At 42.7% G+C, this 13,894-nt stretch overlaps 2 protein-coding genes across 6 annotated transcripts in view; one reads left to right on the plus strand and one right to left on the minus strand.

Moving 5' to 3' along the window:
- Positions 1 to 4,084, plus strand: part of grin3a (glutamate receptor, ionotropic, N-methyl-D-aspartate 3A) — a gene marked incomplete at both ends in the record, with an annotated part of 61,201 nt that extends 57,117 nt beyond the window's left edge. Inside the window, one exon of the mRNA XM_080477611.1 lies at positions 3,520 to 4,084. Within this exon, the coding sequence (XP_080333737.1) occupies positions 3,520 to 4,084 (565 nt within the window). The remainder of the gene's footprint in view (positions 1 to 3,519) is intronic.
- Positions 4,085 to 10,379: 6,295 nt separating this feature from the next.
- The window catches only part of plppr1 (phospholipid phosphatase related 1), a 64,978-nt gene continuing 61,463 nt past the window's right edge, over positions 10,380 to 13,894 (minus strand). For 2 of the 5 annotated variants that reach the window (XM_080477584.1, XM_080477586.1), the window contains 2 exons: positions 12,892 to 13,023; positions 10,381 to 11,831 (listed from right to left, as the gene is read on the minus strand). In XM_080477584.1, coding sequence (XP_080333710.1) covers positions 11,799 to 11,831; positions 12,892 to 13,023 — 165 coding nt within the window. In that variant the 3' untranslated portion in view covers positions 10,381 to 11,798. Of the gene's footprint in view, positions 11,832 to 12,402; positions 12,492 to 12,891; positions 13,024 to 13,894 lie in introns of those variants that run through there. The other 3 variants (XM_080477583.1, XM_080477585.1, XM_080477587.1) reach the window with 3 other exon arrangements.

Here is a 13,894-nt window from a genome sequence, read left to right on the forward strand (position 1 = left end):
CTCCTCTGCAAAACCAATTTTTATACTATATTCAGTGTTTGGCCACTGTTCGTATCAATAGAACTACACACACAGATCTAGATCTATGTGAACTTTACGCGATAAAGCAACTGATATGTCACAATACCAGATCTTTTTCTGAAGTTGTTGATCATCAAAGCTTTTGTGAATCCATATTTTGTTTTTTATATGTGGTTTATATAAGCTGTAAAATGGCCCCGATTGTGGCTCATGCAGCTTATTCATCACTAATTGGAGCAGGAGGATAGATAAAGAGAGAAAAAACCCAAAGATTTGTCAAATGACACGTGTTTGAGCGAGAAATGGACATGACATTGGTGACGTGATATTGGTGATGGTCGGTGAAACAGCAGCCTCGCTGTGTAAAATCCATGATCCTGCTCCTGGCACTCATTAGCTTGAAGGTGAAGGTGGGACTCCCGGCTACATGGGACACGGTTACAAAGTTCAGTGCTGGTGCCTGAGGAAGTTAATTGGACAGAAATGTGATTTCTACTGTGGGCTCCTCATACTGTCAAGGTTTTCTTTTTTGTCTCTTACCTGCATGTACTGGAGGTCTAATCATTAAAATTTAAATGAATCTTATCCGGTGTTCGGTGTCTTATGAACCAAGTGGCTGGCCCAGAAGAAAAGTTAAGAGTTTTAGAGATGATTGCTAAGACAGCTAAGACAAAAGTCTTTTTTTGATAAGTGCGGAAGAGATGTTCAGAATCAAATACTCAACAAATATATAGGTGACATTATTGAAACGATGCGTCTTGTCAATACATCTGATACAGTTGTAAAGATAAACATTTGTGGAATGAGCAGCAGACCTGGGTAGGCGGGTTGTACCAATGAGAAATTCACAAAATCTTTTCTTTGCTGATGATTCTCCTGTGGTGTTGACTGGATGCTTCAAGCCTGAAGAAATGAGGCATATTGGCAAGTTCACAGTGTGTTTATTTGAACAAACAGGCACCTCAGTAGCTTCTCCCATTCGGATCCCATTGTGATCGATTCTGTAAAGGGAGCCAGTGTTGTTGTGTCGTTGCTCCGGCATGTGCTGTACACCAAATCCAAGCTGAGCCCAGAAATTCTCAACTCGGTTGAGATCAGAACTACTTTCAGGTCATTCTACCCTTTTCATTCCCTGGGCATTCCATAAATTAAAAAAAAAAGAAAAAGAAAGAACTAATCAGGCTTATTACCAAGAAGAAGTGTTACAACAAAGAAATAATCCATCAATCACATATTTCCCTTACTTACTGTGGATAGTTTGTTAAGATGTAGATGGATGTATAGGAACTCTGCATGGCATTATGAAGTAAATGATAAATTGTTGATTCACTATGCCTCTTAAAAAACATTTTTCTCAGAAAAACACCATTAAATTTAACATGAGGTGAGGCCCATTCAAATTAAAGCATCAGAAAAAGCAGCAATACTCAATAGATACCATCATTAAACTTTTCCCATTCACTGGGTGAAATTCAAACACTAAGTCTACAAATGGTTGTTTTTTTTCTTTTTTTAAGTCCAAAATATATTTTGACAGCCGATTGATAAAGAAAGAATCATGAGCTGACTGTCAACTGTAGATTTAATGTGCTGCTAATGTTTGTTTAAGGTGACCAGTACAACAAACAAACTGAGAAATGGTTTTTCAATTAATTTTTGTCAGACGAAATCCTGATTAAAAGAAATCATTGCAGGGTTGAACTTTGAATGGCTTCATTTGAGACCCGTTTACACAAAAACGTTTTCAAGTGAAAACTTGAGACGTTTCATTACATTTACGCCTTAATGGTGGTTGTATCTATTAAACGCCGCTCCTAAAGTGGAACTTTTCAAAAATGCTCTGACTCGTAATGCGTTCTTACGTTTGGGTCGGGGGATGAGGACTCAGAATGACAGACACTAGCGTTGTTGATGGTTAAAGTCATTTCATTGCCAGACAAAAAAGGTGAAACCAAAAATCCAGAAGTCAAAAAAACAACAAAGCTTTCCAGATGAGGGAATAAGGGAAGCGTAAACTAAAGGAACATGGAGACAGGAGGACTAAAGCTCAGGAGCACAGAGACTGACAACCAGAGCAGACAAGAAAAGCCCATTTTATACTGAAGCCACCAGGTGATGGCAGTCACACAATCAGGCACAGGTGAACGAAATCAGAGCGGGAAACCGCTATCAAACGCGAGGAAGGAACGCCAAGGAGCCTGAAACGAGAGGCAGCGTTCACAAACAACACAAGACACAACGTGAACCCTGACGTGACTCCCAGTCCATATTCTCCTGGGAGTTGGTACTTTCATAGTCGAGTCACCTGAAATCAAAAAACAATAACATATGTTTCTAAAACTATATCTAACAGTTCTAAAAACATATACATATGAATATTACAATATTTTGTCTGTGGATCTCGACAGTAGTTAATAATAATGGGGCACAATGTTGTTTACGGTCCATCATAGTGCTGGACTCGTGCTTGCTTCCCTTGAGCAAATTATGTGTTGCCTTGTGTGCTCAACCTGTAGCCTGTGCAAAAACACATGTCAATGAGCTTACATACAGGAGCAGTCGTACACTGTATGTATTTGCAGTATCAAATGCATTTGACCTCATATTCACATTTTACATACAATTTTTAGGAAAATTCCGTTTTATTTTCCACACAAGAGATACGTGACGCCGTTCACAGTGTTGACTCCCCGAGGTTGACAGGGAAGCACTGCTGCTTCTGTCTGTCATAATGCAAATGCAGTTAAACTCAGATCGTCAGCGACTGAGTGGCATGTTGTTGGTGGCAGATAATAAAAGCTGTGTTGTGTGAAGCTTAGTCACTCCTGAAAAACATCAACTCTGCCGTATGTAAAATACGTGCACGAATAATGAATTAAAGTCCCCGAGTCATTTCATATGATTGGAAGGAATCTACATTTTAAATGCTCTCTTTTCAAACATGGACTGTTAGTCTGTGTCCTTGGTTTTAATTACTATAGTGTTTATATTTGTCAATATCATGTTTTTTGAAACTTTGCAACTACATGACTAATTATTAAATAAACAAATATATGAGTGAGCAAGTAAGCTAGTAAATAATGTGGAATTTTAATGTCTGCAAATAAAGTTTCATGACATCCCATCCTAGATGAGACTGATATGTGGCTTTTACATTATGTCGTAAGGGCAAAGGTTTGAAACAGATCTCAGATGCCGCCCCAATTTATTTACACAATAAATAATAGTACAATCAACTCAGGAATACAGGAAAACAACACTTTTTTGATAATTAGATAATTTACATTGACCAGCATCTTGTTTACTGGTATTGCTCCAATTATTTTGACATAATCCTAATCCTCTTGATAATATTTAGAATAAGGCCATACAAGACTGAGGAAACATGTTCATCACTGAAGGTCTAGTTCTGTAAAAGGATGCTTCATCTCTGTTTTGTTCTCTGACCGATGGAGTGGAACTATATATAATGTTTGTTGAATTGTCTCATCTCATCAGGTGCAATGAGGGAAACAACCAGTCCACCTCATGGAATCCTGCAGAATCGTCCCACTGTAACAGGCGAAGGGTGGTGCCACAGGAGATGCAGAATGACCTGGAACATCCTTCCTCCCAGGACCTCCCACCTCCACCTCCCCCGTCACCTCTCCCTCATCCTTATTCTCTTCCCATGTTGGAGAAACATTTACCCACGGTGACCACTTCCAACGGTCGCTCTGACCTGCTGGGACGGGCGTTGGGCCAAGGACAGGGGGGTTCTGGACAGAGCGCAACACAGTGCCGGGCTCTGGGAGTGGGGGACTGTGGCCCCGGCCTGAGTTTGGGAAACAACACCCTGGTTCAGGAACTGTCAGAACTGGAGGGTCAAATCGTGGCAATCAAGCAGCAGCTGCAGTCAGCCATGAGACGGAAGAGAGAGCTCGAACAGTACCAATCAGAAAACCAGCAAGCAAACCAGACTGCACCCAGTCAGCCCACCACACACCAGTCCAACCAGTTTGCTCAGTATACTCAGCCCCACCAGCAGACTAACCAACATACAAACACACTCCCGGAGTTCTGAAGCTCGTCTCCAGTGTTATGTTTGGAGAAACCTGCTAAGACTTGGAACTTGTTTCCAAAACCTCCTCTGGGTCCTGAAAAAAAGACTTTCCAATGAGTTCGGGATTGGAGCTCTCACAGATGTCCGGTGGCAGGATCTCCTTTAGACTCAGGATTTACTGTGAATGCTGGAACGAAATGTTCTATAGAAATCAGATCCTGCTCTGTACCTCCAAGATGGACATTTTCTTATGAGGCCACTTTTGAATAGATAGGAATTGCTGCACTGGGGTGAACCTGAGATCTCCAACCAAATCAGTTTTGAGACCCTGACCCGAGCTTATTGAGTCACTGAAGAGCTGTGCAGCCTCTTTTCCCTTCTCCATTTCTCTTCTTCCATTTTCTTTCGCTTTCCCATCCCATTTGGTTCCCTTCGTTCTTTTTCCTCTTTTTGCATTCCTTTTCTGCTTACCGCTTCCTTTTGCCCCTCTCATACCTTTCCTCTAAGCCTCGTCTCTTCAAGGGTACAGATTTGCTTGCCATGACGATAAGCTTGATCATGGACACCAGGACTCTTTGGTATTTAAGCTTACTGGACTAAATTACCCGAGTCTGTTGAGACTCATTGCGAGTGTAAAGTGACCTGAGGTTGAACCTGGCCAGTTTAAATGTTCATGTCCTTGTGTCTTGCAGAAACCTTGTATCTTTTTGACTCTAGATTTTTCAACTGAAAGAAAAATCATAGACCTGCAGGTGATTGGTTGAACTTGCCATAGATACCCCCATGTTTCTGGCTATTGGGAATGCATTTGCTTTGGCTTGGGACTTTTTGTTTTTCTTTCAGATGAGCCTTGAAGGGTTGGTGGGGCTGCTGTCATAACAAAAAAAATTATAATAATAATAATAATTCAGCAACACCACAAAGATATAAAGCTTTCGCAAGACACCTTTACATTCACAAAGAACACCTGGTTGTCTTCGTGTGGTGGGTTATAGGACAATACACAATTTTACGATCATACGAGTCACTGTATCACGTTGTCCTTCACTTCACTGATGCACTTGGGGTGTCATTGTTTAACCTGTCAGAGCTTGAGTAATGGTCTAAAAAGTTTTTCATCCTGCACTTAGAACAAACACGCTGAAGAAGTAATGCATAAAATGGTAATCAATCCAAGAGACTTCACTCTCTTTTAGTCAGGGAACCAAAACTGAACTCTTTTTATTGCCCAGCCTCTTGAGAATATGCTGGTTCTAAAATACACCAAACACAGGAATAGCATTAAAGTGAATGCAAACCTGAACGAAGACCATTATCTAACTCTGGTATGTTAATTAATTAGATAAACACACTGAAACAGCTCCTCTGTGATGAGACCTGTTTAATTGCATCTTTTTTTTTTTTTTTTTCTGGACATGTTTTGTTATTAAAAAATGTTACCTCTTTTCTTTGCACGACAGTTATTTTTTGTATTGAGCCACCATAAGAGTGCTGTGCACTGTTGCAACTCAATTCAACTTTTAATTGCAGTGTTTTTCCAGCCATGACACCTTTAGTTAAAAAAAGCAGTTTCTCTCAAACAGGGTTTTCTCTAAAAACCTTAACGCCATTTGTTCCTATCAACGAAATGAGTTTTCTGCCAAGTGGCAGAGATGAAGACTGGAAGCTTGGCGATTTCAACAGGATTTAAGGGATTTCCTGTCACAGATCGCTAACAAGTTCTCACCTCTTGTAATGGAGACAAAGCAGAGTCAATAAGACCTGGAGAACAATGGGCTGACATCCAGGGTACACCAATCAAAGTGTATACAGGTCTCATTTGCTGATTTTGGGTTTTTTTTCCAGGTTGAGATTCATTGAGATTTACCTTCTGTTACTTATGTCCACCCATCTTAATAGATTCCATTATGAAACATCCTGCAGCTCCAGAAATAAGCAAACCACTTAGAGCCCTGCTCTGCACCGTGAATTGATGGTTGCTTGTTGTGCTATTCTTCACTCATACTGCTAGGGGACAGCAATTTGGACAGGGAGGCGTACTCTGAGCAGCCGACGATGATATTTCATGAACACGCGGCATGGTCAAATACTGCCGCGCACGCACGCACGCACGCACGCACGCACGCACGCACGCACGCACGCACGCACGCACGCACACACACACACACAAATACAAACACAAACAGGCCCTATCTATTTAGTGAGTGTGTCTGCAGGGTAAGCGCAGGCTGTCACAGCTGAAATGAATACCTGACAGAGCAAAAGAGCAAGTGCACTGGCTGAGCTGTCAGCTTTCTTTGTGTCTCCGCGCGTGTACGCCTCGCTCGGCGGTGACACAAACATCACTGGAGTCGATGCGAGATGAATCAACAGAAGAGCTAAATAACGACCTGGTTTTTACCACATCTGTGCCCGGCCTAATCACGCGTCTGGGTGGCACGTGCAGGCAGACGGGGGGGTGTGATACAGGGTGGAAAGGAATGCCTCACTGAATGCAACACAAAAAAACAACCCGGTCATTATCATGTTGACTTTTTGGAGGTGTACCTGTGAACAGATCTTCATAAGAACACCTTGTTTTTCTCTTGACTTGTTCAGCAGGTGCAAGAATATAGATTTGGATTTCTGACAGCTTGTTTTTAACCATTTAAAAAAAACGTTGATTAAGATTAGCGCTTCTTTATTTGTCAAATACCCTACTTGTCTTATGAATTTCACGCCTTCGCTGAGGAGCAGTGGACAGCCTCTAATTAGTGTGTGGACAAGTGGTGGATTTCACCTTCCCCACTGAAATCTCTTACCAGGTCCACCACTCCGACGCTCATAAGTAGGGATGCACCGATACCACTTTTTTTTTTAAAAGGGCGAGTACAAGTACTAACCTTCATCTACTTGCCGAGTGCCGATACGAGTACTTATCAAATGCCATTAAACCTAATTCATGCTACATACGTAAATACAAAGGTTGCACAAACTCTGCGTCAACGCTATGTGCTCTTCCTCCTTGAAGGCTCCAGTAATCTACTGCATTCAAACCAGGGACGTCACTCATGCTCTCGTCTACCTGCTGCTGATGTTAACGACAGATGACATCATGCAATGCTTGCTGGGTTGTATCAGGGATCTGTTACGAGTACTCAGTGCAGTATTGGACTCAGTATTGGTATTGGTGCACCCCTACTCAGATGGTAAGAAAACATTGCAGCAGTACAGCTGTCAGGTAGAAGTCCGGATATGATCTTTTTCAGGGGAACAGTGCCGGCAGATTAAACTGCAAGCTTCTGCTCACAAGCTCCCTTCTCTAACCTCTAGGAAATCACCCGACTGGAGACACTAAAGTTTAGATACTGTCCATACAACTGTGGTTTAGTTGGTAGAGCAGATTGTCATCCAATCCCAAGGTTGGAGGTTTGATCCCTCCTGGGAACACCCAACCTCAAAACTGCCCCCAATAGAGGAAGAGCATCTTGCAGGGCAACTGTTGGCTGTCTCCATTGGTGTGTGGTAAATGGTAAAAATTGACTTCACTTACAGAGCGCCTTTCAGCTGCGTGAGCAGCCCCAAAGCGCTTTACATAGTTCCTCACACTCACCCATTCACACACACCAATGAAGGCTGCAGCCATGCAAGGCGCCGTCACTCCAATGGAAGCAGTTTGGGGTTCAGTGTCTTGCCCAAGGACACTTGGCATGTAGACAGGTGGAGATGGGAATCGATCCTACAACCTTCCCATCCCTTCCCACTCTACCAACCGAGCCATGTCGAGTGTGCCTCAAAAGATCAATGTGACTCACCATGAACACCATTTTAAATGTGCTGAAGCATGAAGCTAAGCTACATAAGTTAAAACCAATTACCATTCAGTGGATAAAATGACCTCAGGTGTCCTAAAATCGAAAACATTTGGCACATGGACACGGATGGTTTAGATTTTTCTGGCAAGTGGTCAGAAATCAGGATGCTCTCACAAACTTAATATGTTTGATGGTGGAAACCAAAACGTGTCATTGAGGTCACATCGTTCTTCAAGATTAAGTCTTGTTTCACTTTCACTCAAACATAAACTGGTTCGATTTTTCGTGGTCAGTCACAAACCACCAGCTTCAATTTTCTGTCACCCCTCTGTTGAGGTACCCAGCACTGAGGAACGTGTCTGTGAGGACGAGCGAGCCGTGTGCTGATTGATAGTGGCCATCGTCACTCTTGACTTGCCCGCGATATGTAAATATTTCATCGGCCGTGAACCCTCCCGTTGTTGTTAACAAAACAACCAGTGAGCACAAAGTGGTGTATGTCAACTGGGTTTAATGAAACATCGAAGCGTGACACAACATTGCGGTCTTTTAACGGGGTGCAGACGCTCCTCTCAGTAACAGGAGGAGACTCAGCGGGAGCAGGACGCTGCTGTTCACAATGAGAAAGTTTGTGCTGTGTCACAGAGAACGACTCGGACGGCCGCTTCAGCGTTCTTCGCCCGACCGGTCGTTCACAACCCTGCATACATTTTAACCGTACTTTCTGAGGTGGGACCCTGCGACAGAGTTGAGCCTGGGTGCGCGTTGCCGTACCGTAGCCTCCAGCTCCAACCCACCGCGGCTATAATTCCCCCGCGATGGATCATTACTTTAGTGAAATTCCTTTGAATGTAATATGGATGTTGACTCTTCATGATGGACTGATTTGTGATTTGGTGAACACAGACACTGTGGCTTGATGGCTGTCCTGTCACGTAACATCTCAGGAAAGCCCTAAAAAGAACGTAAATCTGGACTTCATGATGGATGAGTCACATTTCTGTGGGCAAAGATCATCTTTACCTTTGAAAATACAATTCCCACTCAAGATAAATGTCAATCTCTTCTGAAGTATGGGTTACCTCATAACAAACCCCTTTTTAAATCTGAAAAAACAAACCCAACATGCTGAAATCTTTGTACAAAGTTGTTGCATGAACTTTGGAGCAATCTGGAGCTATGCTAATGTCAGGAAATGTCGCGAGCATTATTCAAGAGCAAAATTCTCTCATATAAAGTTTCTGTCCCTGAAGCCTGATCCAGGCCACTCTGTGACTTCAAACTCAATGGAAACACAGAGACATTCACCCCCAATGTCACTAGCACCAATCATCTCATATGCAGACAAAGGTTAGAGGAAATTCAAGTACTTTAAACATAAATTAAGACGAAAATATCTTCGTCTTTGAATTGATTGAAACATAAGAAGAGTACTGACGAGTTAGTAACAGATTACTAGAAGGAAGTCAGTAATACAGTTACCATCACTGAGGGGTTTGTGAGCTGCTGTGTTTGTTCTCCTCACTAGGGAGGCTGTGGTTTCAAAGAGCGTCGTTTCACCAAACTCCTGTTCGATGGAGGAGCCTCCCATGAATCGGAGCGACCTCTAAAGATGTCATCCTCTTTGAGACGTTCCCATTCGTCCGTATCCACTGTAGCGCTGCTGCGGCTCTAAATAAACTTTGTTTTAACATCATGACAGCTGTCGGCATGTTGATAAGTGGATTATAGAGCATCTTCCTATGAATAAGTGAACTTTGACTGAACTAATAAGTAAATCATTGGAGACACCAGACCGACCGACACCGGGCAAAGACTCCAGCTTATCTTCCCCAGCCACACCCCAATAATACAGCTGGATGCACATTAGGAAATGGACATAACAGAGACATTTGCAATCCAGTTGATGTATTTCTATATTGTTTTTGCTCCGACCTTTAAATGAATATGTTTTGAATAGGTATCTTCAGTTTCTGTACCTTGTTGAAAAGCAAAAAACACCTTTGTTTAACTTTCACTGTATATAGATAGGATAAATGGTTAAAAGCTATTCCAGTGTGTGCCAGCCCTCTTTAGCACATTATATCAAATCGCAATGTCTGAGTAGACCATGTCCAATATCCAACAGTCCCTGATCCCTCAAATCGATACTTCTTTATTACTCCCATCAAAACCTTGACATCACATCTTCTTTGAGAGAACGCTTGCAGGACTGAAGGATAATGTGACCATACCTTTAGGCTGCAGATGAGCCTGCCAAGATAGCAGGGTTTTGTATGCAGCAGAAGCGATACCACAAGGCACAGCTCGCAGACGGAGAGAAATTTAAGTAACACACAAAAAAACAAAAAAACCTCCAGATATTCAAGCAATCACAAGGACAAACCTGTTTCCGGCTTATTCCATCAAGGTAAGTTGCTCATGCCGACTCTCGAGATGGATCGTCCATCTCTTTCTTCGCTCGCATTGTCGTGAAACGTGACAAAGTATTCAGGCAACAGATGAAAAACACAACACCAGATTGTTGCTACTGACTATTTAATTTGTGGACAAACCAAGAAAATAAAAATAAAATATATGTAGCATTTCAAATGAAAAAAGACAATTATAATCACAATGATAATGAGTAATATCTATAAAACATTTTTGACTTCTCTCTTCATGCTGGGCATATCTTCCAATAGGAAATGGAGTCACAACATTGCATCACAATCCACTGGTGGGTCGGGGGGGAGGGGAGGAGAGGGGTGTGTGGAGGAGGAAAAAGGCAAAGCAGGAGTCACTGGACTGATTCCAACCCAAAGGGGCCAGACGAGCCTCCAAGATATCACTCGGAGCATTTCTATCTCTTCACTGGTTTACCTTCCATAGAGACGTCTTCCACTGGAGTTTCAGTTCACATTTAATTATGTAAACACACCGGTGAGATCTTCAGGTTTATCTGGCGCAGGCTGGACCCGCCAACATCACAACGAATCAGGAAATTGGGGTGAAACACACTCGCAGTGAACTGTTTCAGCCAATCACATTTTCATATATTGCGGCTGATAACGTGGCACTGCAGGCGGCAAACCCCATTTTCTGACTCAGAGGACGTCCCCGTGACTCTTCCTTTACCGTTTTTCCCTCCTGAAAAGAGAGGGGGGGAGGTGGAGTTGTTCCCCAGAACACCTAAACTGATACCAAAACATATCCAGGTTTACAGCAGGCAAACAGGTCCAAATGGATCATAATATTCATACAGATTAACAAAAATCCTTAAAAAATATGACCTGACGAGGTCCATTAATGTACAGCAAGGGATAATAAAAAGAAGGGTTCTGTCTTTTTTTTTTTTCTCTGTACAAATGACAAACACCACAGAACAACAACATCGATCAATTTTTTTTTTGTTTTAAATCCATAGCTGATTTTTCTTTTCAGACTGGAGTGGGGTGGATGCGGTGGTTCGGACGAGGCGTCTCACCTGACGGGATGCGGTGACGTAAGACAGAGTGAGTCGGCCAACAGGAAGTGTGCAGGCTTGAACATCGTCGGGATTGGCTACAGCACTCGCTCATACAAAAATGTACAAAACACCATCCTCTAACTACAAACAGCACACCTCGGGAGGGGGAGAAAACCTGTGCCATGTTCTGAATGATTTCAAAATTACCTGGAACAAAAAAAAAAAAAAGTCTGTGCTTTGTGATTTGTGTTTTGACACGGGTGTGATCTGTGTGCCTTTGCGGTGTGATTCTGAGCATAGCCCAACTAGAAGAAAAACCATTGGAAACATGGAGCTTTTTGCCCCCCCCCGGGGGGTGATTCAAACGGATATCTCAGGAGTGGGTTCTTTTTGAAGTTTCGGCAAGCAATCGGCGCCACGTGGCATGCGTCCCTCGTCATTGTGTCTGGAAGTGCTGTGGAGACGCAAACGTGACCCGGTGCTGCCCCCTTAGTCATGTGACCTCCGTCATCGACGCCGAGTGGTTCTGAAAAACGGGTGTCGGGGAGGGAGGAAGAACGGAGGAAGAGGAGATAGGGAGAGAAATAAAATGGAGGGAGGGGAGGTGTGAAGATGAAAGAGGTAGAGGAGAGTCATCGTCAAAGGGTGAAAGGGAGTGCTCTGTGGAGGAGTGTGCGTTACGGAGGAAGGACTTTGTGCAGGGGCATCAAACGTACGGAAATCTGGCCCTCAACATGAAATTCTGACATTACCTGCAATATCTTTACTTAACCACCAGGGGCACACGGGGGAATAACTGATCTTCTTTCCACTTTGGTCTGTATTATGTGGTGAATCGGCTCAGATGATCGGGATTACCACACAGACGTAAAAATGTGTCGGCTTTAAAGATAATTTCCAGAATTTGACAAGTTACTCTGAAGATAATATGAACGGGTCCACTGTGAGTTGTAAAGTGTAAAGTACATGGTGAACTGAGGCAGAATATTGTTCAAATTATTCAAATTTGTCATGTTTTGTAAAAGGATAGTTCATCAAATCTTATATCTTCTTAATAATATATTAATAATTTGTTGCACTGAAAGAAAGAGACGGATTAATAGTTCAATTTTTTTTTTAATATACAGTAGAGTTTGAAACCCCTTGTTTAGTGCAAAGGTCATGTCATGCCTGTTAGGTGTTATAGCTTTATGTGGAAAGAAAGAAAGAAAGAAAGAAAGAAAGAAAGAAAGAAAGAAAGAAAGAAAGAAAGAAAGAAAGAAAGAAAGAAAGAAAGAAAGAAAGAAAGAAAGAAAGAAAGAAGAGAAAAATAGAGAGAGACATTGTGACCTTGAAACCTGTCTTTACAAGTTCAAAGAAACAAAGCGTCACATGAAAGAAAAACAATAAAAACCCAACACATCACACAACTGGGACCAAGTTACAGTACAAACCACATTCCAGCACGTGAAACTTCAGCTGTCCAAAGAGGGACTTTAGTTTTAAGCTCTGCGCCTCGGGGGAGCTCTGCTAATTAATGGAGGAAGATAATGCGCATCATGGAGATTAACGATTTGGGGGATTCCGGGTTAAGTGTTTTTAGCTACCTGTGCGCTGAGGGTCTCCAGCGGGCTCTCCACACGGGGGAAAGTCATAAGAGGCAGACCGCGGTAGTCCTCGGTCTTCTGTTTTGCTGCTGCACTGTGGACGCCTTTGAAGTTGTTCACAACACATATACCCTGCAAAGCATGACAACTATTCAGTATGAAGAGTGAGACCACACAACAGGCTTTTAGGGTTTAGTGGATCCAAGCATCCCCCCCCCCCATAAAATACCTGCTCAACTGAAATATGGTTCTCTCCCGTTCTTAAATGGGAACTTTTGAACTGTTTCAGGCCCCGTTTACACAAGAACGTTTTCAAAAAATGTCTGTTGTGGTTTGGGGGACGGAGGAAAACGTTTTAATCCCCGTCTTTGTGGACACGGGGGAAAACGCGCAACTTTATGTAAATGTTGTTGGGGGGGGGGGGGGGGGGGGGGGGGGGGGGGGACGACGACTTATTGAAAACACTTTTAACTCCATCTTCACAGAAACGGGAGAAAATGCAACTCTTTTCTATTTACTACACCCGTGCTGCACCGTGCACCACGGATGTTGTAAACAGTTCTTCTGCACATGTGCGAGTAGATGGAGAACTAAAGACAAGGGTGTCCCCCACAGTGTCCCGACTCTCAGTCCATATTCTCCTGGGACTTGGTAGTTTTATAGTTGAATCACCCGTAATAGGAGTCAACTTCATCGTCTGTCCAATGCAAATGTCCGTGTACTTGACAATCGGTAATGTTTAGAGCGTTTAGTTCTCTGCGCGCATGTGTGTGTAGTTTCATTACAAAAATAAACAACTTGTGGCCAGGCATGGACCACTACGTCGTGTTCAGCGTTTCTTTCTTTTCTGTGTAAATGGAAATCATTTAAGAAAATGTTGCAGTCGACACGCGAAACATTTCTGAAAGGAACCTGCAAAAAGTGATGCATTTTCACAAACGTTGTGTAAACGGGGTCTAAAACTAGAAAAAACTTCCCGGGGTATAAGAATGTGTCCCATATT

Source organism: Lipophrys pholis (assembly GCF_963383615.2).
Source record: "Lipophrys pholis genome assembly, chromosome: 12".
In the NCBI taxonomy this organism is placed as follows: domain Eukaryota; kingdom Metazoa; phylum Chordata; class Actinopteri; order Blenniiformes; family Blenniidae; genus Lipophrys; species Lipophrys pholis.